The sequence below is a fragment of the Falco cherrug genome, chromosome 4 (assembly GCF_023634085.1).
Source record: "Falco cherrug isolate bFalChe1 chromosome 4, bFalChe1.pri, whole genome shotgun sequence".
Classification (NCBI taxonomy): Eukaryota; Metazoa; Chordata; class Aves; order Falconiformes; family Falconidae; genus Falco; species Falco cherrug.
In genome coordinates this window covers 82,560,843-82,586,108 of record NC_073700.1, presented here as the reverse complement: position 1 = coordinate 82,586,108, position 25,266 = coordinate 82,560,843, and the positions used below count along the sequence as shown (strand labels likewise).

Genomic DNA, 25,266 nt, shown 5'->3' with positions numbered 1-25,266 from the left:
TAGTGGAAACTTCCTGGCTTTAGTAAGCACTAGAGCGCTGCGTTCCGCTATCAGAGCGTAGAGCAGGCATGGACAGAGTTGTCCTTTTTCGCAATAAAAGCGGAGTTCTTAAAAAATCAAGTTACTGCTAGTTACTGCGTACACAGAATTTCTCTCCCTCACATGATCAGAAGTCAGCCATAACTCTTATTCCTTGTATCAAACTTCATTTTTTCAGTGTCAGGTGTAGTTTGAGTGGACTTGCTGCTTTTTGTGCTTAACTTGTGATCCCTCCTTCGAACGGAGGGAGGGCAGGTAAGACAGTCTGCCACATCGGGCTCAGTTCTGTGGTAAACGTAAAGCAAAACTGTAGTTGCTTGAAAATGCGATTTGTTAAATTTTAGGTGCCATGAAGCTTTCAGTTAATCAAAAAGTTAATTGGGGATTTTAAAAAATTGACATGTTTGGATTTGTTAGAAATTAGATCTTCCTTGAATCTTCTGGAAGAGCTAGGCCTCAACAAGGCAGGAGATGTGGTTCAGTATTGTCACAAAGATACAGACATTCATAAATTTTTATTGTGCAATAAACCAGATGTCAAGAAAACAATGTGTTTCAGAGCTCTTTTAAGAATATAATTTTGAGTATTTCAATTTTATTTAGAATTGCAGTTTGGTTTTTTGTTCCTCAGAGTGCGTGTTTTACTTCTGAGATTTGGTTATGCAAGTCACATTGTATTCTCTGGGCCTGTTTTGTGCTTAAAATGTAACATGACATGATTGCTAAAAACTGTAATAAAATATTGGATCAGCCTAAGAAATCCTCTTTTGCTAACTGATTTTCTAGAATGGTAACTGTTCAGAATCAAAAATTTCAAATAGACTTAACTAATAGCAGAAAAGCTGTGGCTAGCATGCTACTCCATCTCTTTTCCCATGACCTTCTAATTTTATAATTTTTTTTGTGTGTGTGACCAATTAAAATATGACGGCAGAGCAAATAACATAGTCCAAATGCCCAGCAGCTGGGACACACAGAGGTAATAATCTATGTCCTAGAATCATAGGAAATAGAGAGGGGAGAAGTTGCAGATAGTTTAGTCTCTCTACTTCTGCTTATGCACAGCTTTTCCTCAGAGTACATCTGTTAAATTTACTCCTCATTTAATACATTGATATATTACTGAAATTATAGTGATGTTTAGTTCTGTCAGTTTGTCTTTTCTGTTACAGAAGTAATGGATCTTGCCTAGAACAGAAAGATGGACTAGGTGACCTCTCAAGATCCTGTACAGACAGTTTTATGATTTCATGGTTCTCACTGATTTTTCTGTACCATGATTTGCCTTTGGATGATAGTATTTTGCGCCATGTAGGGTTTTATATAGGTATCTCTTTCCACATATTGGAAAGAAAAGGTGCTTTTCAGATTTTGAGAAAGTGGTTCAGGTATTTCTTGTCATATGAATCTTCTGAATCTCTTCTTTCCCAACTCCCTGCCTGGTAGTTCATGCATATCAGTACTCTTTGGGCATGAGAAACTGGTTCACATCTCTGTCCTCATTCTGTAAAAGAATGAATTAAGAAGCTGTATTTTAGAGCTCATAAAGTGCTCAACACACTGACTGCATTCCTCTTTGTTTTATTGTTCAGTAGTATGAAAGGCAGAGGGAAGACAAGAAGTTCTTTCTCTTCTGAGAGGAAAAAAACTTTGGGCTCACTTTTAGTGTCTCATTCTGCTGTTGTATGCATACCTGAGGTCAAGAATCTTGTAAGAGTGGACAGGACTCATATGTATGAGGCCAGAATTTGCCAACAGAAGATAAATGAAATAAACAGTAACAGTGCTCTTAATTTATGTGAGTTGACCTATTTTTTTTTCCTGTGTCAAAGCTCACTAGCCCTCAGAAGATCATACGTGGCTGCAGTGAAAACTGTTAGAATTCACCATTGGGAGTGTTTTTCTAGATATACTGATTTAAGATGTTGGTTAATTCTGAATGTTTTGAAAAGCATAATTTACTCTTTTTTTATTATTATTCATAAAAATAGATACTAAACAGTGTAGTGTAAAGATGCCATTCCCAGTGGTTGGTGGTGTTAGGGAGCATGCTTTTTGCCCTGTGAACTTGATAAGCCGTGTTCTGTCAGTGCATCCTTTTCTTCATTATTACATGGACAGCTCTTGTCCCAGTTATCCTCCTATAAAGTTCATGTGAGCATTTGATAAGTGTTGTTTGAATCATGGGTAACTTTCAGGTATCAAAATGACTAAAACCAGCTAGGACAGTTCTGTTTCAGAGATGCCATAGGTTTTTAATACTACATATAGGTAAAAAGATCAGAGATATATGTTTAATTGGTTTCAGATCTAAGCAAAACCAAAACTGAAATACAAGCGTCTAAATACCTGTTTGGGGGCACAGTGCTGCTGGATACTGAATACTTTCTGATGTATATACTGTGTTCCCAGTGATTTCACTGATAAGTGTGGTTGCTTAGTATTTCAGGTGTTGAATTCAGCATGGAAGAACAAGCTCAATTTTCTGAAACTGTTCTTGTTGCTTATTTCTGAACAGTTTGGCTGAACTGAAATCTGTGAAAGCAATAGGTGTTGTGGAATGTCAACTCAGGTGTGTCTCTTGCTGTTTGATATCTGAATAGGCCTAGAACTGTCCTCACAGAAACTGCTTAATATGCATGTAGAAAAAAGTCTGGAAAACAAACATCTCAGATCTGTACATGTATTTGCAGTAGGTGTTTATGAAGGGCTTAAGTTGGTTTGTTTTGTAAATTGGTTCTCAGTGTGTATACTTATGCAGTCTTCCATTGCTATATTAATGTTAAGTCTCATACAAAGTAGTATGACTTCTACTTACTTATCTTTTATATATCTAATAATGTATAAAATGTATTTTAAAGCTCTTTTTTGACTGCAGCTCTGATATACATTAATATATATAACATTTAGGCTTCTGTGTATTTTGTTCCACAGGCAGCAGGAGCAATTCGTCCTCTAGTTTCCACTGTTATTGCCTCTACTGCAGATGGCTGTTTAGACCACTCACTGGAACGTGCGAGGTACAGAGCAAGTGAAATGCCTCAGGCTTTCTTGTTTGATATAATCTACGAAGCATACCAACAGGCAAGACTTTGAAACTTTCTAAGACCTTTTTCCATTTACTTTATTTAAAAAAAAACTTCTTTCAAAAGTAGAGATTCAGCATCTATTTCAGATCACATACAACTGTATGAGTATTTTCTGTAGTCTTTTGATGAAAATGCTTTATAATTCTGATCTGTTCAAGGTTTCCAATTATCAGACTGCCAAATACAAGAGGGAGCGAGGAGTCTAAGCTATTGGAAAGACAGATTTGCTTTTAATTTTTATTGCACGTTAAATAGGTTACTTAAATGAGTGGGTTAATGTGTTTAAAGTTAGGTATGTATTAAGTATTTATTGTTGACTAAGAGTATCAGTTTTGGATGCACAGTGTAATAATGACATACAATAATATGATGCGATATAGACTTTTAAAATATTGGGATAATATTAATTTGATACATATAGGTAAATAAGCCTTTGATTTGCTTTGTGTTGCATGTGTATTCCACGTGCTTAGATTAATGGCTGAAAATAATATTTATGTAGTCTCTGTTGTCATTCTCCAATTTTTTCCCAATATGTTTCTTTAACATAATCTTTATTTAAGAAAATAAAAATTGTGGGTAGTATATTGAATCCTGACTCTTTTGCCTTTATCCTTCTTGAAGACTGCTTTTGTTTGCCCCACCCTGCATTCAGTTTGCTGGAAACACTCCAGGCTTTCGTCTCAGCGTACTACTTCCTTTTCATTCATCACCTTGTGGAAATTGCCTGTCCTCCAGGTATCTTTGAGACTGACTGGAAGCAGAGCATTTCTTCATTTGTGACTTGGAATTATTTTTCACTCCAGTAATGCTGACAGTCATACTTCCCATCAGTCAGAGTAAACAAGCCCAAATTACTGATCTCCACCTTCAGAGAGTACGTAGCTTAGAAGTCACCACCAGCAGAACAAATGTGTGGACAGGCGATGAGGAAGAAGCAGTTGCTTAATTGTTCAGTAATTGTTTTACTTAGAAACTTTGGCACAAATTCCATGTCATACCCTTTATGCATGATACTTGAAGCTATTCTTAGATGCTGAAGATGAAGGGCTATCCAAGATGAAGAGCTACTCAAGTGATTGGACTAGCTCCAATCTTTTTAGTTCTAATGGGAAGCAGGGGGATGTTCTTGGTGTATAGGGATAATACACAGCCGATACTTCTAAGTGAGATTCTAGCTTGAATGTAGTCGGTATACTAATGATACAGGCAGCATATATATGTATAGAACACATCTCAAGAGACAACAGCTGCTGTTGGTTTTGCAAATGTTTCTTCCTTGTTGGTGTACCTCTTGGCAGATTGCACGTTTATGTGGTGTTGCTCGAAAAAACCACCAAAAACAGCCCCCTATTTTTTCCTTCTGCATTTGCTCTTAGTTTGCAGATACAGTAGAGCTGGCAAATATATAAAAAGCTTTTGCCCTAAATGCCTTGCTCAAAAGGCAACTATATTTGCAGTCCCTGTGCTCCTCTGAATAGTGTTCTCTTCTCACATATGCACTCCATCAGTCGTCTTTTTTGTATCCCTCCTCTTTCAAGAACAAACCACCAAAGTTGTTAGCAAGCAACTAAGGCTATGGTTCCTTGTCCCCAGTTCCCTTTGCATTGGCTAGATTCTGGTCATTTAAATGCTCTGTGCCTTGGAGCTCTCAGAAGGATAACACTTCACTAAACCTCTCAACTCATATTGTTTGCTAATTATTTATGTTTCAATGGTCTCTAACTGTCCAAGTCAAGGATTAAGACCCTATTGTTCTGGGAACTGTACAAACAAATAAAAAAAGATAGATAATCGTTGTCCTGAAAAACTTGGTCAAGCTACTGTAAGACAGATTTTTGTTGCAGGAATGGATGCAGCTTATGATGCTTCCTAAATACTAACATACCCATAATTAGTTCCCACAACAACCTGGTGAAGCATGTAAGTATCATCGTACAGATGATCAAAAAAAGATAAAATAATTTTTTACTCATGTTGCAGGTCATTCACAAAGCTGGGAATGGAATTAATTTTGGCTGACTTGGCACGGGATCATGATCCCACTCCTGTGTATTTTATACAGTTGTGACCTTTATGCAACAGCAGTGTGGGAAAAAAAGTCAAACATGCATTCCTTAGAAAGAAACTGTCCATTTTTGAATGTCCAGATTTGAATTACTGCTTAAAATAACATAGGCTTTTCAGTTACATTGTGGGTAATGTGGAATACTGCTTTCAAACTCTCTCTCTATTTAAATGCATCATCTGATGTGAGTAGGTAGATTTAAAGAGTTTACTTCTGGATGTCCAAATGTGTGCCTTTTCATGAATGTAAGAGCAGTGAGTATCTCAACCACTAAGTTGCAACATTCAATTAGAGGTCAGCTGTCTGATCCTTACAGGTTTGTTGTCTATAGTCTTTTTTTGCTGCTCTTGTCTGGAAAGACCAGACTAGTGCTCTTTCTCCTTCTATTGCTGTTTTGAATGTATTTAGAGCTAGAAAGTGAAACAGAACAAGGTCTTACAAAAAAAAAAAGATTAGTCAGGATGAGTTTGGTACAGTGCTCTGGGTCATGCTCTGTTTGTGTTGAGAAAGGTATGTGCTCTGAATAATTAGAAAAGATAAGGTGGGCACCTGAAGGAGATAAGGAGACCATCAATTCAGGAAATCATTGAACAAAGAAAATTGAAAGATTTACTCCACCTAGATCCCACCTATTATGAATGGAATGATTGGGTGTCAAAATCAAATGAGTATTTATGTAAAGATGTTGTGTAACCTCTCAGGGAAAACTGTATAAAATACCTAACTTTTCACTGAAAAATTTGGAGCTAGTTTGTCTGGTGCGAATCGGCTAGCTCCCCAATGTTGCACAAAATAAATACCTTTGCTGCTTAAAGACAAAAATTCGTCTCTGAGCAGTTACTCTGTGCCTTTTTGGCATCAAAAGGAATAAGCTATTAACACTATTAAAATATGTAAAAATAAGGTTGTATGGTCTTTATCAAATTAAAAGTAATTTCCTTAGAATACTTTTTCTTGCTTGATTAAAAAGTTATAGTAATGATTGGGGGGAAAGTATATGTCTTGTACATAAAATGAATTGAAGCAGATACAACAAATGCCAAAGATTGGTTTACAATATTATCACAAAATATATGTATACTGCAGTGAATTCCCTTTAGATTTGGTGCAAAAAATCCAGCACAGATTTTGAGGACATACTGTCAGGTTGTTTGCATGCATTTAATAGTGATGCATCTCATTTTTGTGTGCTGGATCTCAATTTAGTTTTTACTTTTACCTTTTCTCTGTTGCCTAGAACATATATATTCCAAACAGCTCTTCTTTCTTCAGATACATCTTGCTTTCTGATTTAACTGTGATGATCAAGACTTCTGACATCATAACCATTAACTTTCCAGCTTTATAGTAGTGCTGTTGAACACTTCTAGAATTTTGTTGCTCACAATTGCATGCACTCCGTTGTCTTTGTAATGACTTTGAGAGCTCATTAAACAAACACTCTTCATCACTTGCATATCTGATATTTAGGCCACCTTCAACAGGGCTTTTCAGGGATTAAAACCCAGTACTTTTATTTTTTTAATGTGATTTTCCTGGCTTTGGGGTTCTTTATTGCAACCACTTTGTGGAAGGAAAAAAAAAATAAATGACATCTACTTAGAGTCTGTTTGGTCAGTTACCTAGAAACAGTGTTAAATATTCCATCCATTACGTCTGAACTATGCTATGAAATAGTTTCTGCTGCTAATTTTTGCTCAGGTTTTGTGAAAGAATCAGGTTCTGTGCATGCATTATAGTGTTTTCAAAAGGGTTTCTTGTTAACCACTAGTCACATCTGGTTTTAATAGGTGTATTAACTTGAAATCTTCTGTTCTTTGGGACAGTCCTCTCTCACTTCCGTAATGTTTCTTGATCCTGATGGGGAAATTATTTCATCTTTCTACTTTGCTATTTTAAGGTAGCCAAGCCTGCAAAGTAGGGTTGGTTTGTTTGGTTTTAATCCCCGGAGAAGTAAATAAATCTGAAATGGGAAGAGCAATCAAGAAAAAATTGTGAGGTACTGAATACTGCTAGGTCTTCTGATGGTTAATTTTGAATATTTTTTTCTAACCATACTCAAACAATAGTATAGATTTATAAATATATTTCCTTAAAAATAATCTCGATCTTTTTCAGCTAGCATCAATTTTAGTGTCAGTTAGTAGTGGAAGCAGCCTTATTGATATGTCTGTGTGTATGCTTGAGAAGAAAAAACCCCGACTTTCAACGTTCCATATTTTTTCTTTTCTATTTGGGAAATGCAAGCAGTTTGAGAGCCATTGTTGTTTCTGGGTGAAGAAAGAATTGGGACTTCTTTGTGTTGGCCTTTTTGTGATGCAGCAGGTAGGTGGGGGTGCTTTTCAGTACTTCAGGGAAAGCTTTTCAGTATTCTGCCTCAAATGATAATGGCTCCAGTGCAGAAGGATCAGAAGACCACTGTTCAGGAAATAGCTGCTTCTTGCACTGCAGAATAGTGGCACTGATTTTAATGTTTATAAAGTTTCTGTTACATCGTTACACGTTTTATTTTTAATTCAGGATACCTCTTGGCCCCTGTACTGAACATCACATAAACCAGACTAAAAACATTTAAAGTCAATATTGAAATTAAGCAACTTTTCAGAGCCCACAACAGCCAGTGGAGCTAAAATGATATCTTGATAGTCAAAGTCAGAATAGCAAAGCCTTTTATGTTGTTAGAGCACTCGGCTATAATAAATGAATAGGCATAATGGGATTTTGGAGGATACAGGCACCTACCCCCTATATGTAATGCTGCTTAATGCTTTCTGTTGCAAGTCTCTGTGTTCAGTTGGTTGTATGAAGCATGGGAAAACTGGTTACTTCTGTTTCAGTGAAGTATTTTGACACATCCACTTTCTAGTAGGACTTTGGAATTTGGTGTTGGGATGGTCCCGAGGAGAGAAAAGGATGAATCGTACAGGCCTCCTTATATACGCTTGTGAGTGTTACTGTATGACTCATCATATATGTGCCTCCTTACCTCATATTCTTAGGAAGTACAGCACTGCTTTCACGCCCTTCAATTTGTCAAATTTGTAAAATTTAAAGAAGTTATACATTTATAAAATTTATGAAAATTGTAGCTTTTATTTCTGTGATGAGTACTTCACACAAGGTGGACAAGTGACAGATGCAAACAACTGCAAGGGGAGAAAGAGATATATTTATAATGTGTGTGGTATCTTGCAAGCAGGATGCTTTACCTTAGCATGGATTTTTCCTTGGGATGTTGGGTAAAAGGCCATATAAACGTGTTAAAGGGATAAACGTAATGTTGCATTGGTGTTGCTATTAGTTTTGGTGTGTCCTAATTTGTGAGTTGTTTTCTGCACAATGTATTGAACCATACCACTAACCTTCAGTAAATATTAGTACTGGACAAGTTAAACCTTTTAAAATGAAAAATACAAATCTCTAATAACTAGCAATACCTGTGGAAAAGTTGTAAAATTGCAGAAGCCATGATTTACTTCAGTTCTAACCTACTTGGGACAAAACCAGCCAGTTGGAATTTTTTTTTAAGTGAATAAGAATTAAATTCCTGATACTTGGAAATGCATATTTCTTTTCTATTCTTGTCAGCCCTAAGGGAAATCAGAAAAGTTTAAGTGTTAATTGAAAATCCACCCTTTCCAAAGACAGCAAATAAAGGATAAATTCCTTAGACCAGACTTGTTCATTTTTGCTTAAGGTAGTTTCATGTTTCTGTTCAGCATTTTAATTTAAATAGGAGCAAACATGAAGTATGATCCTGTAAGCCTGGGTGGGGGTGGGGGGAAGACTTCACTTACTAGAAGTCAAGTGTTCCCCTGGAGCAGTATCTTTTATGGAATTAGAGTATCAGGAAGTCAGGTAGACTACCTTTGTCCTTTAATCAGAGTAGGCTGAGACTGATTTTTCTAATACCTCTCTCTGACATATTGTGAAATGCACAGAGATCTCGGAGATCTTTTATCTTTAACACAAAGCATCTTGTTGTATCATGTCATGTTAGCGTATGAAGTAACACAACCATGATATACAAAGGCTGAAATACCCAAATACAACAAAGCATTGTGTATTTGAAATTTGCCAAAGTAAGGAAGGTAGCAGGAACCATTAAAAAGCTTTGCCTTTCCTGATCTGGCAGAGAAACAGATGAAGATGGAAGCAGAAGAGTGGCATGTGGAAGGTCCTGACTAGTATCTGTGTCACAGGTATAAGCAAAAAGCCCAGAAAAGATGATATGACGTTTAGAGAGTTGTCAGCATGAATGATGAGGATACAATAGAATTGTTCACCAATGTGACCAGTCTGGTGAAGCCAAGTACCTTGTAAGAGGGAAGAGCTACACACAGCTGAAGAAAGGGTGGGACATGTTAGAAGGCTGTTCTGCAGGAATCCTTCACGTGTGGATGGCATGGCAATATGTGATCACTACTTAAAGATAGACTGATAAGTTTATATCAATCTTAATTTTAAAAAACAATTGTGATATACGATTTTTTTTTTTCCTGGTCATCTTTTATATGTTGTTTTACACTTAGCCTCAAGATGTTCTGTACCTGGGAAAATTTACCAAATCTACAGTATTTTTGGGGGGGGTTGTCTTGCATATGTAGTTAGTTTAATCATCTGTTGATAGTAGACTGTTTGTAGATTATGGAATTTTATATTTAGCTAATCAGAACAATGAAGTTGAAATAAAAGGAACAGGAAGCAGGAATATTCATTGAAGGAGGATGGTCTTCAACATGTTTAGAGATGTTTCTCTGATGCATGTCTATAACCTACTTACAGATACATGAAACAGATGGACCTTAGGGATTCAATCTAATCTGTGTAGAAACTATGTAGAGATTAGTACTTTTTGGGACTACACTGAATTAATACATCCGTTCGTAGCCAACATTACCCACTTTGGGATAATAAGCAATAACATATACTTACGGGATGTTACAGCATCTGCCTGCATAGGAGAGAGCTGCTATATATAAGCATAGTAATGACAAGATACAAAATAATAGTGTGTCAGGGAGAATCATGCAAATACTTTGATGCTAAATTCTGGGAGGCAGATGTTCTTCCACTCCCCCAAAAAATCATTACAAGATGTTCACAGATGGGGTTGAGAATGGGGAGAAGAGATATTCTGCAAACTGTCCAACCTGGCCCTCAGTAGAAGTAAAGGAAATCCCAAAATTGTTCTCATCTAACAAACCCCTGAGAATGTTCAGGGACGATTTTGCCAGAGTAAGAAAGGAAGTTGGCTTTGGCTATTGTTAGGCCCATTGTAGAAGTATTTGCTCAAAGTATTGTCTTTTCTGTATGTAAATAATAGGGAGTGTATTCCATGTGGATTTTGTAAACTTCTAAAGTGCTTTTTGAAAGGGCACGACATTACTGGGATTCTTCTTCAAACATGTGTGAAGCATTTTAGTATCCTCTGTAGCAGGGAAGTGGAGTCAGCTGTAGCAGTTTAGTAATATTTTGGCATAGGTCAGGCAAATCCTTCGAGGCAAAATGTCTAGACTGATTTGGGGATTTTCCTGTGGGTTCATTCTTTGTTAAAGAGATCAGTGTCTGTCAAATTAATATTGCCAGGAGCAACAGGCGATTAAATGAACAGCAGCGGACAAATTGTTGACTAAAACCTTGGCAACTTTGGGAGCAAGGGTCAGATTCAGAAAAAGGGCTGAACGGTCAAAATGTAATGGAGGCAGAATGTGGTCATTTAAATCTAATGCTGGAATCCTGAGAAAGAACCCACTGCTCACCTCCCTCCTAAGACTAAAGATATCTGAATATTCAAGACATCTCAACTTCTCTTTTTTTTTTTACATTCACCAAACAAGAAACTTTGTTTATGCCAAGGCATCTACGTTATGGCAAGGCTGAACAGCTTAATATTTACCTCCTGTAAACATTCACTTGGAGAGAAAAGTTTTTAGCTTGATACTGTTCAGTCGTGATTTGGTGATGTGGATCAAAGCTGTTTGTTTTTGTAGTGTAGAAACACTGAAAAAGAGATCACCATTGTTTTTAACATGACAAAAAGTAGGTAAGATACATAGATTTTATCATAAGCTGTAATGGGTTGTTTCTTGGCCTTAAATTTACCTCATTTTTCTTCAAATGTATTTTGCGGTTTCTGTATGCTCTGTGTGTGTATGGACATCTATTTTGTTTTCCACCATCCCCAGCTTTCATCACCAACTTTGCTTTTGTATTTTGCAGTTGTATGTTCAGGTCTTCTGAATATATGCCATGTAACATTATTGTTGTGTTTTTCCTAATTCTGCATTCTGGGCTGTGTCTATAGGTTTTCTTCCTTTTCATCAACTGTATTCTGAAATACTGAATCAAGAATTGATTTGTGAATGGGAAGAACTAGCTAAAATAATAGTAATGTACTACTTGTATGATCTGTATGACAGTACTACAAGCCAATGCTCTTCATGTATGGAGTTCTAAAGACAGCATACTTCCACCTGCCTATGAAATTTAATAGGTAATTACAGTTTTAGTGTAACTGCCTACTTGATTGGTCCAAATCAACCTACTTGGCTGAATAGTGAAGTAGCATGGAATATTTCAGTTTGTTGAAATTCCTACTGTAGTTCCTTTGATGGTATAATAATACAGATTTTAATTAGCTGTATACTAGTGTCAAGATGGGGGATATCTGTGAGTTTTTCAATGTGCAATCTAAGCATATGAAATAACCTAACAAAAGAAACCTTTCTGCTGATTTGTCCATGGGTCATTAGGATTTTAGATCTGATTGTTTGACAAGGAAATCTGTGTAGCTCCTAAATGTTGGAAGAAAACAAAGTATCTCATTTCTCCTTATATGAGAAGTTTTTACTTTTTTAACAGCATCTCTTCAGTGTTGTGGTCCATTTCAGCTTGGATTTTATTTCTGGTTTTAATCCCATTAAAAAAAAATATTTCTTTGGAAGTTCAGTAGAACCTGAGTTCTGTTCCATTTCATTCCTGCTGAAAACTGGTAATTTTTTGGTTTTGATGCAAAATTCCAATGGAGCTAATTTTTTGATTATGCAGATTTGCAGAGGATTTTGATCTGCCCTTCTCCATTCATCTTCAGGCTGATGCACACAGACTGTTGCTTAAATACATGGTTGTCAGCCTCGCCTACATTAATATCCTAATTTGTGAAGTCTTTATGTTGGGAGTCCTGAGATGTTTTCAAAAGAGATTTTACGGTTACTTCATCTGGCATCTATTTACCCTAGCAGCTTTGTTCTGCGATTTAGAGGAATAAGGATTTTTTCCCCTTTCCCTGTCCCTTAAAACCTACCCAATTCTACAGAATTCTTTTCAAGATAAATATACTAAGTGAATTTTGTCAGTAATGCCTTCATTTATTCAAAACCTGAAGCTAGATTGGTGGTCTGTTGAGAAAACTATGCTAGTTTAGATAGCTCTGTACTTGATTAGTTTTTTGGCGCAATGGTAGAGCCGGGATTTTGTATGAATCCCCACCTTGCCCTAATTAATTTCTGCCACAGGAATGTTTGGAGAAATTCTAATGCCTTGCATAAGAAAAAAAAAAAAAAGTCTTTTTGCTAATGGGATAATTACTTCCATTTTATGTCACTCCTCATCCTGTAGGATCTCAAAGCACTTGCAAATCCACATATTGGCTCTTGTAACTGGTGCAGTGGTGCAAAGCTGCCACACCCTGGGTAAAATCTGGGATCTCTGTAGCAGTCAAAAGGCATTTTGAATTCAGGTACTATTTGGAGGGTGTATGTTAGAGGGAGACCCACTGCAATTATTCTAGTTGGAAGTTAGACTGGATTGTGAGGGTATTGTTGTGTTACTGGATTTACCCTTATAAGTGTTCTGTATCCACAAGAATCACCCATTTGGCACAGGCTCAAAAAATGCTGAATAGCGAGTGAGAATCACTATGCAGCATATGGGAGACCACCCATCTAAATTGTCATCTGCTGCTTGTTTTGAGAAAACTAAGAAGAAAACAAGGTAGTGATGCTAGAGCTTTTAATCTCATAGCTACTGACAGTTTAGTGTCTCTTAGAAGGCAAGGAAAAGGACCATTTATGATCTTACATAATTTCAAGAGGTGATTCTCAAGTAAATTGTTCTGAGAATGTGAATAACCTTACCTGTTAAAAATATTTTTAAAATAAAGCATCCATTTTAACTTGGCCTGAATTTGGCTCACCTCTGCTTCTAAGGCTGATTAAATTTCCCCTTGTTTGCTTAATGTTAGAACTTGGTATATTTAGAACTCTCTTTACTGGGAGAATGTAAACAATCACTCTTTTACATTTTCTTAGAATAACCTAAATACTCTATAGTCTTCTACATTGGGACAGTATTTTTTGTCTGTCTTGTCCATATAACCATTTGCCAAATATTTTTCTAATTTACAAGATAATTTTCTAAAAGTGTAAACAATGAGTCCTAACAACATATTTTGACTACTACTGTTGCCACATAGAATATTAACATTTTCTTCGTGGCATTGTAACTAAATTAGGACTTTTTTTAAAAGCTGAAATTGTATATGAGCTATGAAATTCCATGTTCAGCTGCATGCTCAAAATGACTCCTGTGTGCTTTTCTGATACCAGAAAAATCAATATTGTCTTATGGTTACTCAGGACCTGTTTTATGAAATCAATCTAATTAATAACTAGCTCTTAGTTGTATTAGGTATTTAATCTTTATAGCAATACTAATGTTTATTCTCACCTAGTTGGTGTTCTCATTTTTATTATACTAGTTTGTATGGACTTTGAAGTAATATTAGGAATATATCTACTGGTATGGCACAAAGAAAGACTGTTTGGTGATCTGTTAGTTTCAGGATTGTATGTGTAAAATGGGACTTCACCAGCAGTGATACTCATCCCAGTTACCAGTCGTATGGACACAATGCATTCCGAGTCCTGGCTGCTAGGGCATCTTGTGCCCACACTGCAAATGATGTGCTTCAGCAAGTGCCCTTGCGTATGACTTTTCACCTTGATTCCACCAGAAGGGAAATGACTTTGAGCTTTCCAGCAGCACAGTCAAGGGCATTTTGTATGGTTCTGAGTCAGGATGCAGGAAAGATTTGCACAAAAAAAGAACCTCTCCTGCACACTACATTGGTAACGTAGACACAACCCTTGGCATTTCTTTTTTTTTTTTTGCCTGCTGGTGCCCTTCTTTCCTCAGCAAAGCACCTCCAGTTATTCTTGATTAAATTTTTATTCCTTAATAGCAAAGCTGCACTTTCCACCCTCTCTCTATAGGTTGATCATGATTTGTCTAGTAGAACCTAGAAGACCTCATTCTCTGGAAGGATTGAATTATAGATGGGTATGTAAGGGTCAGGGCTCTCTATCTAGTTTTCAAAAAATACTAGTTTTTATCAAAATGATAGCATTAGTGATTTTATGATTTTGGTGTGAAGTTGAGCACACGTACTTCTTTTCTGGGATGGTTGGTTTGTTTGGACCTCTGCTTTTGCAGAGACAGAAGCAGTAGCAGCCAGGATAAGATTAAGACTTAAAAAGTAGGCTTTAATCATAAATCATTTAGGTTGGAAAAGACCTTTAAGATGATCAGTTCCAACCATTAGCCTAACGCTGCCAAGTCCACCACTAAACCATGTCCCTAAGCATCACATCTACACATCTTTTAAATACCTCCAGGGATGGTGACTCTACCACTTCTCTGGACAGCCTGTTCCAATGCTTGACCACCCTTTTGGTGAAGAAATTTTTCTTAATATCCAATTTAAACCTTCCCTGGTGCGACTTGAGGCAATGATACAAACTATCATAATAATCTTCTAGAGTATCTGCAAGTATCTTGAGGCATGGATTTAAGAGCAGAAAAGGTAGTTTATGCTTTCTCAAAAGAATTTTCAAACGTGCTCTTTTTGTTTCTTTTATCCAGAGTCACACTTAAGGATGCTGGGGCTGGGACCTAGTTTTGTGATTATACTTCAGCTTCTGTTTCATTTTGAGGTCAGAGCTGGAAAATGACAGTCAATAAAATGGATATATTTTCTAATTGTCGGTTTACCTTATTTCAATGTTACTGTTGTAGTGATTCATTGATGAATCTAAATCAAAGTAAATGACTTCTTAGCAATTTTGATAGAATAGGGCACTGAAAACAAGGGGTTTTCAATCCAGGTCATTAGTCCTAGATCCTATCTTTTCACCTGTGATTTGTTGCTTAGCAGTTAAAGGAATTTGTCCCAGATGGACAGAAATATCCACATAATTTTTTTTCTTAGATCTCACACAATGATTTTAATTTATGCTCAGAAGTGCAAACTTTTATATTAGTTCTCTGCATCCATATGCATTTCTGAATCCCACTGAGTTTCTGCTTTTACATGTTGTGACAGTGAATTTTTCAAGCAAATTTGTTTTTAAAGAAACAAACAAAAAAAAGCAAAGTTATCCCTAACCTTAGCTAGCAGCTAAAACAGTGATAGGGAAAGCACATTTCTTGCCACCCACACTGCATGTTTGTGCTCCGCATTCTTGCTTCTATGGGACTCCTACTGCCTAGCAGTGAGTTGTGTACAGTGAAGAGTAATTGTCAGCCTCAACATAAAGAGAGATTATAAACTACTTTCTAAGAAGACTAATAGGAAGAAAATGTGCAGCTGACTTGATTTGGGAGCTCGTATGTCTACAGCAGGAGTATAGAACATGATTGCTGGTGATGGCAGTGTGAAATGCATTCATTGACCCAGAACATTTATTCCAGAAAGGGAAGAACCAAAATTACTCTTTCATTTTTAACTTTTACTATTAAGAAGATACTTGAAAGCATTGCTTGTTCTTAATTCTTGTCTCAATAATATTTTAAACCTTCAATTGTACGTTTTGTTCAATTTTATAGAATCTTAGAATGATTTATGTTGGAAAAGACCCTTAAGATCATGTTTTCAATCAAAATTGACACAGGTGTAGAGTTCAGTGATGTTAGGTCCCTATATAGTTTTCAAAAAATCAGTGAGTGTGAGGAGCAGGGAAACTCAAATGAATGCCTTCATTGAGAGGAGGCTGGAGCCTCAGAGCCTTCAGGCGCTTAGGCTTTCAGCTCCATGGCTGAAATGCAAATTCAGCTGATGTCCTCGGTTTTTCTTGGTCATACACCTTTCAGCACATGGGATCTCGGAACCAATCTATGTATAAATTCTTTAAGAGGTATTCAGTGGACTTAGGATCACCTCAAGTACAAAAATATTTCACTGTGCAGTCTGGAAGTATTCAGGGGATCTGATGATAGAGTGTAGGGAAATCATGGCATGTTTGGAGTTACTGCAGTTACTGCAGTGACAGGCATTGGGATATAGATACAGATCTGTAGAAAACCAGGCTTGCTTAAGTCTGTTACACAGTAAATTGCTGTATCTTTATTCTCTTCACTGTGATACTCAGTTTCCTTATTCACATGTTTCCTCTTCCTGTTATTTCTCACTTAGCTTGGTGTATTGCTATAGGCTGAGTGCTTGTTGCAAATCCACTGTTGGATTCGGCACTTTTTGGTTTCCATGGTAATGAACATGGCAAAAATAATTCTTTATAAAAGACAATAAAAACAGGCCAGTTCAGGTTCAACAAGAGCTTGTGTCTGCTGCTATTTTAGCTTAGTAAAACGCTCCTGATGATGAACGTTCATGATGTACTCTGGCATTTCAGCAGTGGAAAATTTATTTGCAAGGATCTGGAAAAATCATAAAGCTCTGCTATCATTATTAATTAGTTATACATTTAAATTGCAAGTGCTCTGATGCTGTTATAGAATGGATTTACATCAAGGGTAAAATGGAGATGCTGCTGACAATGGAAAAAGTACTAAGGATGACACAGCCAATGATTACAGAAGTGTAAGAGACTGATTCTGTACAGGCTTTAATGGTACCTATGTAAAGGAGCAAATCTGAAGATTTTCTTTCAGTTAATAAAGAATATTGATTTTGCTTCCTTATTGTAAAACTAAGGAATGATGAAAAAATAAGAAAATGACAGTGCTGTAGTGAAAATTTTAATTTCGTCTGTGTTTGTTCTGCTGTATGTTTACCAGTTCCCATGTATCTATTCAAAATCTTTTATCAGTATAAAGATACAGTAAAATAGTGCATATTAACAGTAAAAGCAATTATTAATGTTAAATACTGTGTTTTTAATAATTTTATTTGTTCCAAGTATTATATTGGAAACAAGTTAGCTTATGGACTATTATTAAGTACCAGGGAAATACAGGCTGTGTAGCTGCTCTGTTCTCTAACCCCTTGTTCGATGTTTATGGCTAAGCAACAACAGTATAGTTTGCATTTTAAGAAGTAATATTATTTATCAATATATTTTCAAACTTATCTAGGGGGCAGGGGAAGAAGAATTGGTTTAATGCCAAAATCTGGATCTCACTCCACCCACAGCACTGTATTCAAACATCCACTCTTGGAAAACAAACAAAAAAACCCACCCACAAAAAAGTTCCCCAAACTACCTATTAGAATGCCTTTGAATATTCAGCAGTTCAAAAACGTTTTTAAATATCATATTTCCTTCTGTGTCATTTAAAGAGCTAAACTAATCTATTTTCTTTCTTTTGTGGATATTTTTTGTGCCAATATGTACAGATGTTTCCACCATTTCAAATCTGTGGTCTGAAACTTAAATTATGTCTATTGTTTCACAAAGCTATGTGTGCATGTCAAGTTCAGTTAACTGTACTCTGTCAAACTTTATGTTAAAAAGCTTTTCAGTCAAAAAGAGACTTTAGAAATAGTAAGAGTTTTAAACAGATTGTTATAATGTAAATCGGCTCTAGGTGTACAGTGAAATACATACAGACAACTCAGGATGAGAATGTTGTGTGCCTGGGTCAGTAAGAATTTTCCTCATGGGAATTTTACAACTTTTTATTGTAGGCACTCCCTGATAACGCTTTGTTTGTTAACTGAATTTCTTAGAACAATATAGAAGCCTTCAAATTCTGCACCGTAAATATGGATTTAAAATTCCACATGTGGAGCTGCTTAGCATATGGATAATATATAAACTAAACTGGTCTTGAGCTGATACTTCCATTTCATTGTTCTTCTCTGACATCAGTGTATCAGACTTGCAGAAGAGTACACTGTGACAGTATGTTTAGGTTTAAACAATTACAGATAATTAGAGTGGTAAATGTCATGATGTACAAGTGTTAGTGAAGTATGGTTTTTATTATTACTTTGCTTTGTGTCATATTTTATCCCTTGAAGGCTGTAATACCCTCAAGATGCTTTAGCCCATTTATGGAACTTCTCCACTCCCTATTAATTATCTGTAATTAAGACCTTGCTAAAAAGTTGGAATTGCTTAGTCTTGTCCTAGTATCATTTGTTACACATCTATTTAAAACAATTTTTATTGAAAGTAAATTCTTTCACAGATAAATTTTTCTGAAATTTTCTTTCCCATTCCAAAGGAAGAAAAAAAAATAAAATCTGTATGTTATTCACATTAGTAGAAAATAGCTTGCATTTTCCTTAAAATCAAACAAAACAGTAAATGTTATGCTAATATTTGGAACTGAAAGTTACAAGGCCATTCGGGTTTCATTGGCAATGTGTCTCTGGACCTCTTTACTGAAGAGATTGCTCAGTTTTACATATTCTGGAGCTAGAGTTTCCTATTTCTTTATCTTTTCTGTTGACCTTTCTTGTATGTTGATTCTTTAAATAATATAAATGATTGCTGCTTAATTTAAAAATATTCCAAAGTGTCTTTTGGAAAACCCTATTTTCTTTAGTATTTTGGAAGAAGTCTTTCTTTTTAAATTACTCTATCTTCTTATGTCTGTTTTGTTTTGTTACTTGAAGCACTTCTGTAGAGAAGCATAACATTTAAATTACTTTTCTTTCTAAGTGGGATGTTTAAAAGCATCTTATTTTTTGAATGCAGTCAGGAAAAACCAAAATGACAAAAAGTTAGGGATTTAAATAAGATAAAAGTGACAACTACAGTTTTTCTAGGACTGTGTGTGAGTGATAGAATTCAGATGTATAATGCTGATGAATTCCTTGAATTTCACTGATGCATTACAAAACAAGAATAGAAATAAGCATTTTCTTTATATCTCTTATTAAATTCTTGAAGAAATTATAAAAAAGGCAAGTTGTATTGTAGCATTCTGGTTTGGTGGTTATTTAAGACTTAGATTTTTTGATTCTTGATAATTTTAAATTCTTGAATCCTGGAGGAGATTGTGAATTACAAAGCACAGTATCTGGCCTGTCACATTTTATTCGAAAAAAGTTGTAGATGCATGGTTAAATTTGACATGGTAGAGGGATTATTTCAGCTTTTGTAATGGAAAGTTTATGCATTGCAGAGCTAATTGTCATTCTCTAAGGAGTTAACCGGCATCTTGTTTGAGATTGTTGAAGCTGATAACAGCCTACTTGCATAATAAGATGTTTCACTGAAGCTTTTAGCAAAGGCTCTTCAAGGAAACTGAACAGATTTAGGATAAGAGCAAGGGCTTTGTTAAAAGACAAGAAACAAGGTAAAGTGAATGACTAGTTCTCATAGCAGTGGATCACCCGTAGAGTTTTGTGCAGATCTGGGCTGGGAGCTATGCAGTTAATTTTGTTCACAAAGAATTTGGAATAGGAAGTGGAGATACCCTACCCTTCCCCGCCGCCCCCCCCCCCCCCCCCCCCCTTTTTTTTTTTCTGTGTAGTAGAGATGAGGGCTAATTAAGAAGGTTTGTAAAAGCATGTTACGATAAAATTCATGGGTAAATGTAGATACATGTAAAGGAGGGCAAAAGGGTTGATCAAAGTTTTGGGGTAGCTTCCACACATGAAATAACTGAATAGATATTGATTTCTTTACCTGTGGATGGATGTGAGAAGAGATGTAGTGGAGCATTCTGAAGGGCTGAGAAGGTGGTTTTGCACTCTCTTTTCTGTCAGAACAGCAGAGTGTGTGATGAGTCAGATGCTCCCTGATGCAGGTGCTGAAAAAACACTGCTATTCAAAAAGTAATTGGGTGAATTCAGGGTTCCTGTAACCTACTGAGGACTGTTAAGGCAGTCGCTTCTGGTTCAATGTATTCCTCAGGGACTTCTTCATTTAGGGGTTTCATAAGCTAGGAGGATAGCTTTATATGAGGCCAAGGGAGTATTCTGTGAAAGTAAGAAGATATGATTGCGTTGTTCATATTTACTTATCATTGACTACCCACTGTCAGCCTCTGCTAGAGACTGGGTACTTGGATAGCCAGCCTGTGGTCTTATCAAATACATCAATTTTTATGAAAGACCCTGTCTTAAATTATCCTTCCTTGTTACATGTAATTCATGTTTCTGGATGGACTGATAATTTAGTAATATGAAAATAGACTAGAATTCTCTTGGCTTAATCATTCCAATTCGTCTTGAGGTAGCCCTGTCCTGCTTGTGTACTACCTATGGTTTAGCTCAAGAGATTCTGTCCATACTCAGTTTTCCATTAATAGGATTCTTATGATCACTAACTATAGGAAGCCAAACTGCTTGGAAAGGGTATATTGAGAGAAGAATGCCTCTTCTAGTTAGCTAATAAAAGGACAAATTTGGTTGGGTTTTTTTTTTGTTTCATGGTTTTTTTTATTACTTTTTTTATTAAATCTGGAAGGCTTACGGAGCAGCGTGAAACTTTGCTATTTTGTGTGCAGATTACTGGAGAAAAATACAGAGGGAAACGTGTAAGGAATACAGAGGTTCTTAGTTACTACCATCTTTTTCTGATGCTGCAAAAACCAAACCAGACAAGCCATGTGAAAAGTCATGCTTCTACAATTTATTAACATGTTCCCATACTCTAAAAGTTTGTTACTGGAAGGTTGATGATATCTTTTGGTGAGGCCTCAACCCCATCAATTTTTTTTAATACATGTAACTTCTCATTGATTTAATTAACAGCATAAAGGTTTAGCAAGATCACTTGCAGCAGCCGATTGAATTAATTTGTGGTTTTAAAATATTTATTTACTTCTGTAATATTTTGCTGGATAGCTAGAATTTGGCATAAGCTTTTTGGAAGAGTTGTATTTCTGATTCATCTTGACCCAACCTACCTAATACAGCATGATCATTTTGGACAGGATTTTTGAGATTTAAGGTTTAATTAATGAAAGAAAACACACATTATTACTTAAACATATGATTTCTTTAAGACTAATAAAGAATATTTATTCTTTTTCAATTACTGCAGTGCACAAACTATGACCTGGATTATGGAACTGAATGTTTGCATCTGGCTTTGAAATACTGTAAAACAAATGCCAAACTTGTTGAAGGAACAGCTGACCTCTGGAAGGTAAAGGCAATAATAATATCTATTTTTAATATATCTTTTAAAATTAAATTTGCATATTACTGTAAAAATTCAGATGTGTTGTGAGTTATAATAGTTAGGCTTTTCCCAATTTCAGAATGGGTTTTGGATTATCATGACCTTTTTTTTTGAGCTCATAGTTGTGGACAGAGTTGGGCAGATATTACCTGAGATAATCAAAGACGACAGCATTTATCTGGAAGTAGGGAAACCAACTGGGTAGTTGAATAGCCTGAGAATCTGTTAAAGTATAAATCTATAATTTCTAAAACCAAGAACATTATTTTTATGAGATGAGCTTTCTCCTGCTGTTTCTATATCTTTTGTTTATTTTCCTTTCCTCCACTTTTCCTATGAGGAAAAATTCTCTAAAGCCAAATACCTGGCCAACAATGGTTGATTTTTAGAGCAGTTCATGACATTCAGTAACTTTGTAATGTTTAAGACCTCTTCAAACAATCTTTCAAAACTTTTTAAACATCATTTACCTTGTCTGATAATCTGTAGGTTTCTGATGACTGACAAAGCAGGTGTGTATATAGGTACCAAAGGATACATCCCTGCTGCTTAAAAGTATCCCATTTCATTATTTTGGATGGTGGGACATTATTCTTTCTCAGTAGCTGTTGTCATGCAATTTTTAAGTGTTTCTTTTTTTTTTTTTTTTATTTTATTCATTACCATGTTGAAGGATCTAGAAGCAGCTCAGATCACTCCATCTGTCTTTGACAGTAAATTTCCAACAATGGGACATGACTCCTAATAATATGACAGTAAATCTTATGCAGAAAGGTAATTTCCTGAATCTGCAGTGCAAATTTCCTGTGCAATTTAGCAGCAAAATTTACTTATATGTTGGTTGCATACAGCAGCTTCTTTCAATATCTTTCTGGCGACATAGTCTTTCTGAAACAGCATATTGGCTGTTTTCCTATTCAGTCTTCTAAGAGACAGATTATGTCATGCATATTTACCTTACATCACTTTTTGGATGGTTTCGTTGTTCTTGTTGCAAAGCATGGTGCTTACATGAAGGGTAACAAAATACACTCATCATGTTTGTTCAGTTCTTCATAATGTTTATTTAGTTCTTTACTATTTGTAGATACTAGTGATGGCCAGCAGATGAAACAAAAATGGAGATTTCAGACTGGCTTGGGAAAACAATTCCAATGCATATCCCTCCCCTGTATGGAGGAGACCTTTTTCATAATATTTGGTCAACATTTCTGTTGCTGCCTCTTGCACTGAGAAAGTATGAAAGGGCAGCAGAAAGATCTGCAAGAGAAGTCCAGTTTATTTTTCTCTATGGCCATTAATTGTGACCCTTCCCTACCCTTCATCTTCTGTTCTTTGGGCTGAACAAGCCAAGTTCTCTCACACTGTCTTAGCAACTTTCTGCTGGGCTTCCTTCTGTTTGTCATTGCGTTATACTGTGAACCCCAAACTGTAAACAGTACTCTGGTGTGTTCTCAAAAGTGCTGAATACAGGGGAATAATCCCTGTATTCCCTTTAATGAAGTCTACTTCCTTACTAATACAGCACAGTTACTTGGACTGCTTTTCCGCACTGCTGACTCATACTCAGCTTGTCCAGAAGGTCCTTTTCTGCAAAGCAGTTTTCTCTATTTGACATCAGTATGGCCTGCTGCACAGGGTTATTCTGTCCCAGATGCAGGATGCTGTGTTTGTTGCATCTCACAACTTTGTCATCCTCTCTCTCCAGCCTTTCACGGTCTGTCTAAATGAGTGTTGGACCCTTGAGCATACTGAATACTTCCCCATTTGTTGTCATCTACTAATTTGCTGAGAGCATTTCCCCTTTCCCTGGTTATTAATAAAGATATTAGACAGTGTTGTCTGCAGTATCAGCACCTGAGGAACAGCACCAGTAACCAGTCCACACTTACACATCAGACTTGAGCTTGTGCCACATCTGTTTTAAAAGAGGATTGCTGAAGTGTTAGTGCCACTCCAGCATTGCTGGTGAACCAAATCTTGATGCTGTTAACTTTCTAGCACGTGGGACCCATTGTAGCACTGGACTTTAAAGAGGCCTGCAAACACATGGAAAATGATAACACTTGAGTGAATTCTTCGTAGGTGCTCAGATATGGATCAGAAAACCTTTTTAGCTGCTGGCATACTGGAGAATATCATAGACAAGGAGATTCAGGTTCAAAAGCTGAAAATACTGTGGACCAGGTGAAAGAGTCTGTATTACATTTGTGTGGCAAGGTTTTGGTATCAGGGGGCTACAGGGGTAGCTTCTGTGAGAAGCTGCTTAAAGCTTCTATCCTATGTCCGATAGAGCCAATGCCAGATGGCTTCAAGATGGATCTGCTGCTGGCCAAGGCCATCAGCAACAGTGGTAGTGCCTCTGGGATAACATATTTAAGAAGGAGGAACAAAAGATCTGGACAACTGCAGCTGGAGAGAGGAGTTGAGAGTATGTGAGAGCAAAAACCCTGCAGACACCAAGGTCGGTGCAGAAGGAGGGGGCAGAGGTGCTCCAGGCACCAGAGCAGAGATTCCCCTGCAGCCCCTGGTGAAGCCCACGGAGAGGCAGGCTGTGCCCCTCAGCCCATGGAGGTTAACGGTGGAACAGATCTACACCTGCAGCCCATGGAGGTTAACAATGGAGCAGATCTACACCTGCAGCCCATGGAGGACCCTGCACCAGGGCAGGTGGATGCACCTGAAGGAGGCTGTGACCCCCTGGGAAACCGCACTGGAGCAGCTCCTGGCAGGACCTGTGGCCCCATGGAGAGTTGCCCAGGCTGGAGCAGGTTTGCTGGCAGGGCTTGTGATCCTGCAGGGGATCCACGCTGGAGCAGTTTGTGAAGAACTGCATCCTGTGGGAAGGACTCATGTTGGAGAAGATCATCGAGGACTCTCCTATGGGAGGGACCCCACACAGGAACAGGGAAGAGTTTGAGGAGGAAGAAGCAGCAGAGATGTGTGATGAACTGACAGCAACAGCCATTCCCTATGCCCCTGTGCTTCTCTGGGGGAGGAGGTGGAGAAAATCGGGAGTGACGCTGAGCCTGGGAAGAAGGGAGGGTGATGGGGGAGAGGGATTTTAAGGTTTGCTTTTATTTCTTATTACCCTACTCTGCTTTGACTGAAATCAACTTGATTTCCCCAAGCTGAGGCTGTTTTGCCCATGATAGTAGTTGGTGAATGATCTCTCCCTCTCCTTATCTTGACCTGTGAGCCTTTAGTTTTATTTTCTCTCCCCTGTCCAGCTGAGGAGGGGGGTGGCAGAGTGGCTTTGGTGGGCACCTGGGATCCAGCCAAGGTCAACCCACCACACATCCTCAGTGTTGACAGTATTGTGCAGTGCGTGACAGTAGCAACAGCACCCATTTATGTGCAGACATTGTGCTGCAGGTGGTGTAGAGCAGCAAATATGCTATATATAGTACACACAAAGATAGCGGTGCCATGTCATTAGTTACGCATTCTTATATCCTATTCCCTGTCTTATTGTGTAGCTAAATGTCATTGGTGTCTTCTGTGGCTTGTGAAGACATTCAAAGTCAAAGGCATAAAAAATGATGAGGACTATAAACGAGAATTGTTTCTACAGTGAACAGTTCTATCAGATTAGAGGCTACAGAGGAAGATGGCTCCTTCCTGCTTGTGTAGCACCCCGGTATTGGTCACCCCGTAGCAGGGTGTTTGGCACGTGGCGTGGAGCAGT

The 25,266-nt window shown here is 37.1% G+C and overlaps 1 protein-coding gene across 2 annotated transcripts in view; it reads left to right on the top strand.

Moving 5' to 3' along the window:
- CRPPA (CDP-L-ribitol pyrophosphorylase A) overlaps positions 1 to 25,266 on the top strand; it is a 125,719-nt gene that overhangs the window by 22,434 nt on the left and 78,019 nt on the right. For both annotated transcript variants that reach the window (XM_055709517.1, XM_055709516.1), the window contains exons 3-4: positions 2,974 to 3,123; positions 21,438 to 21,542. In XM_055709517.1, the coding sequence (XP_055565492.1) occupies positions 2,974 to 3,123; positions 21,438 to 21,542 (255 nt within the window). The remainder of the gene's footprint in view (positions 1 to 2,973; positions 3,124 to 21,437; positions 21,543 to 25,266) is intronic.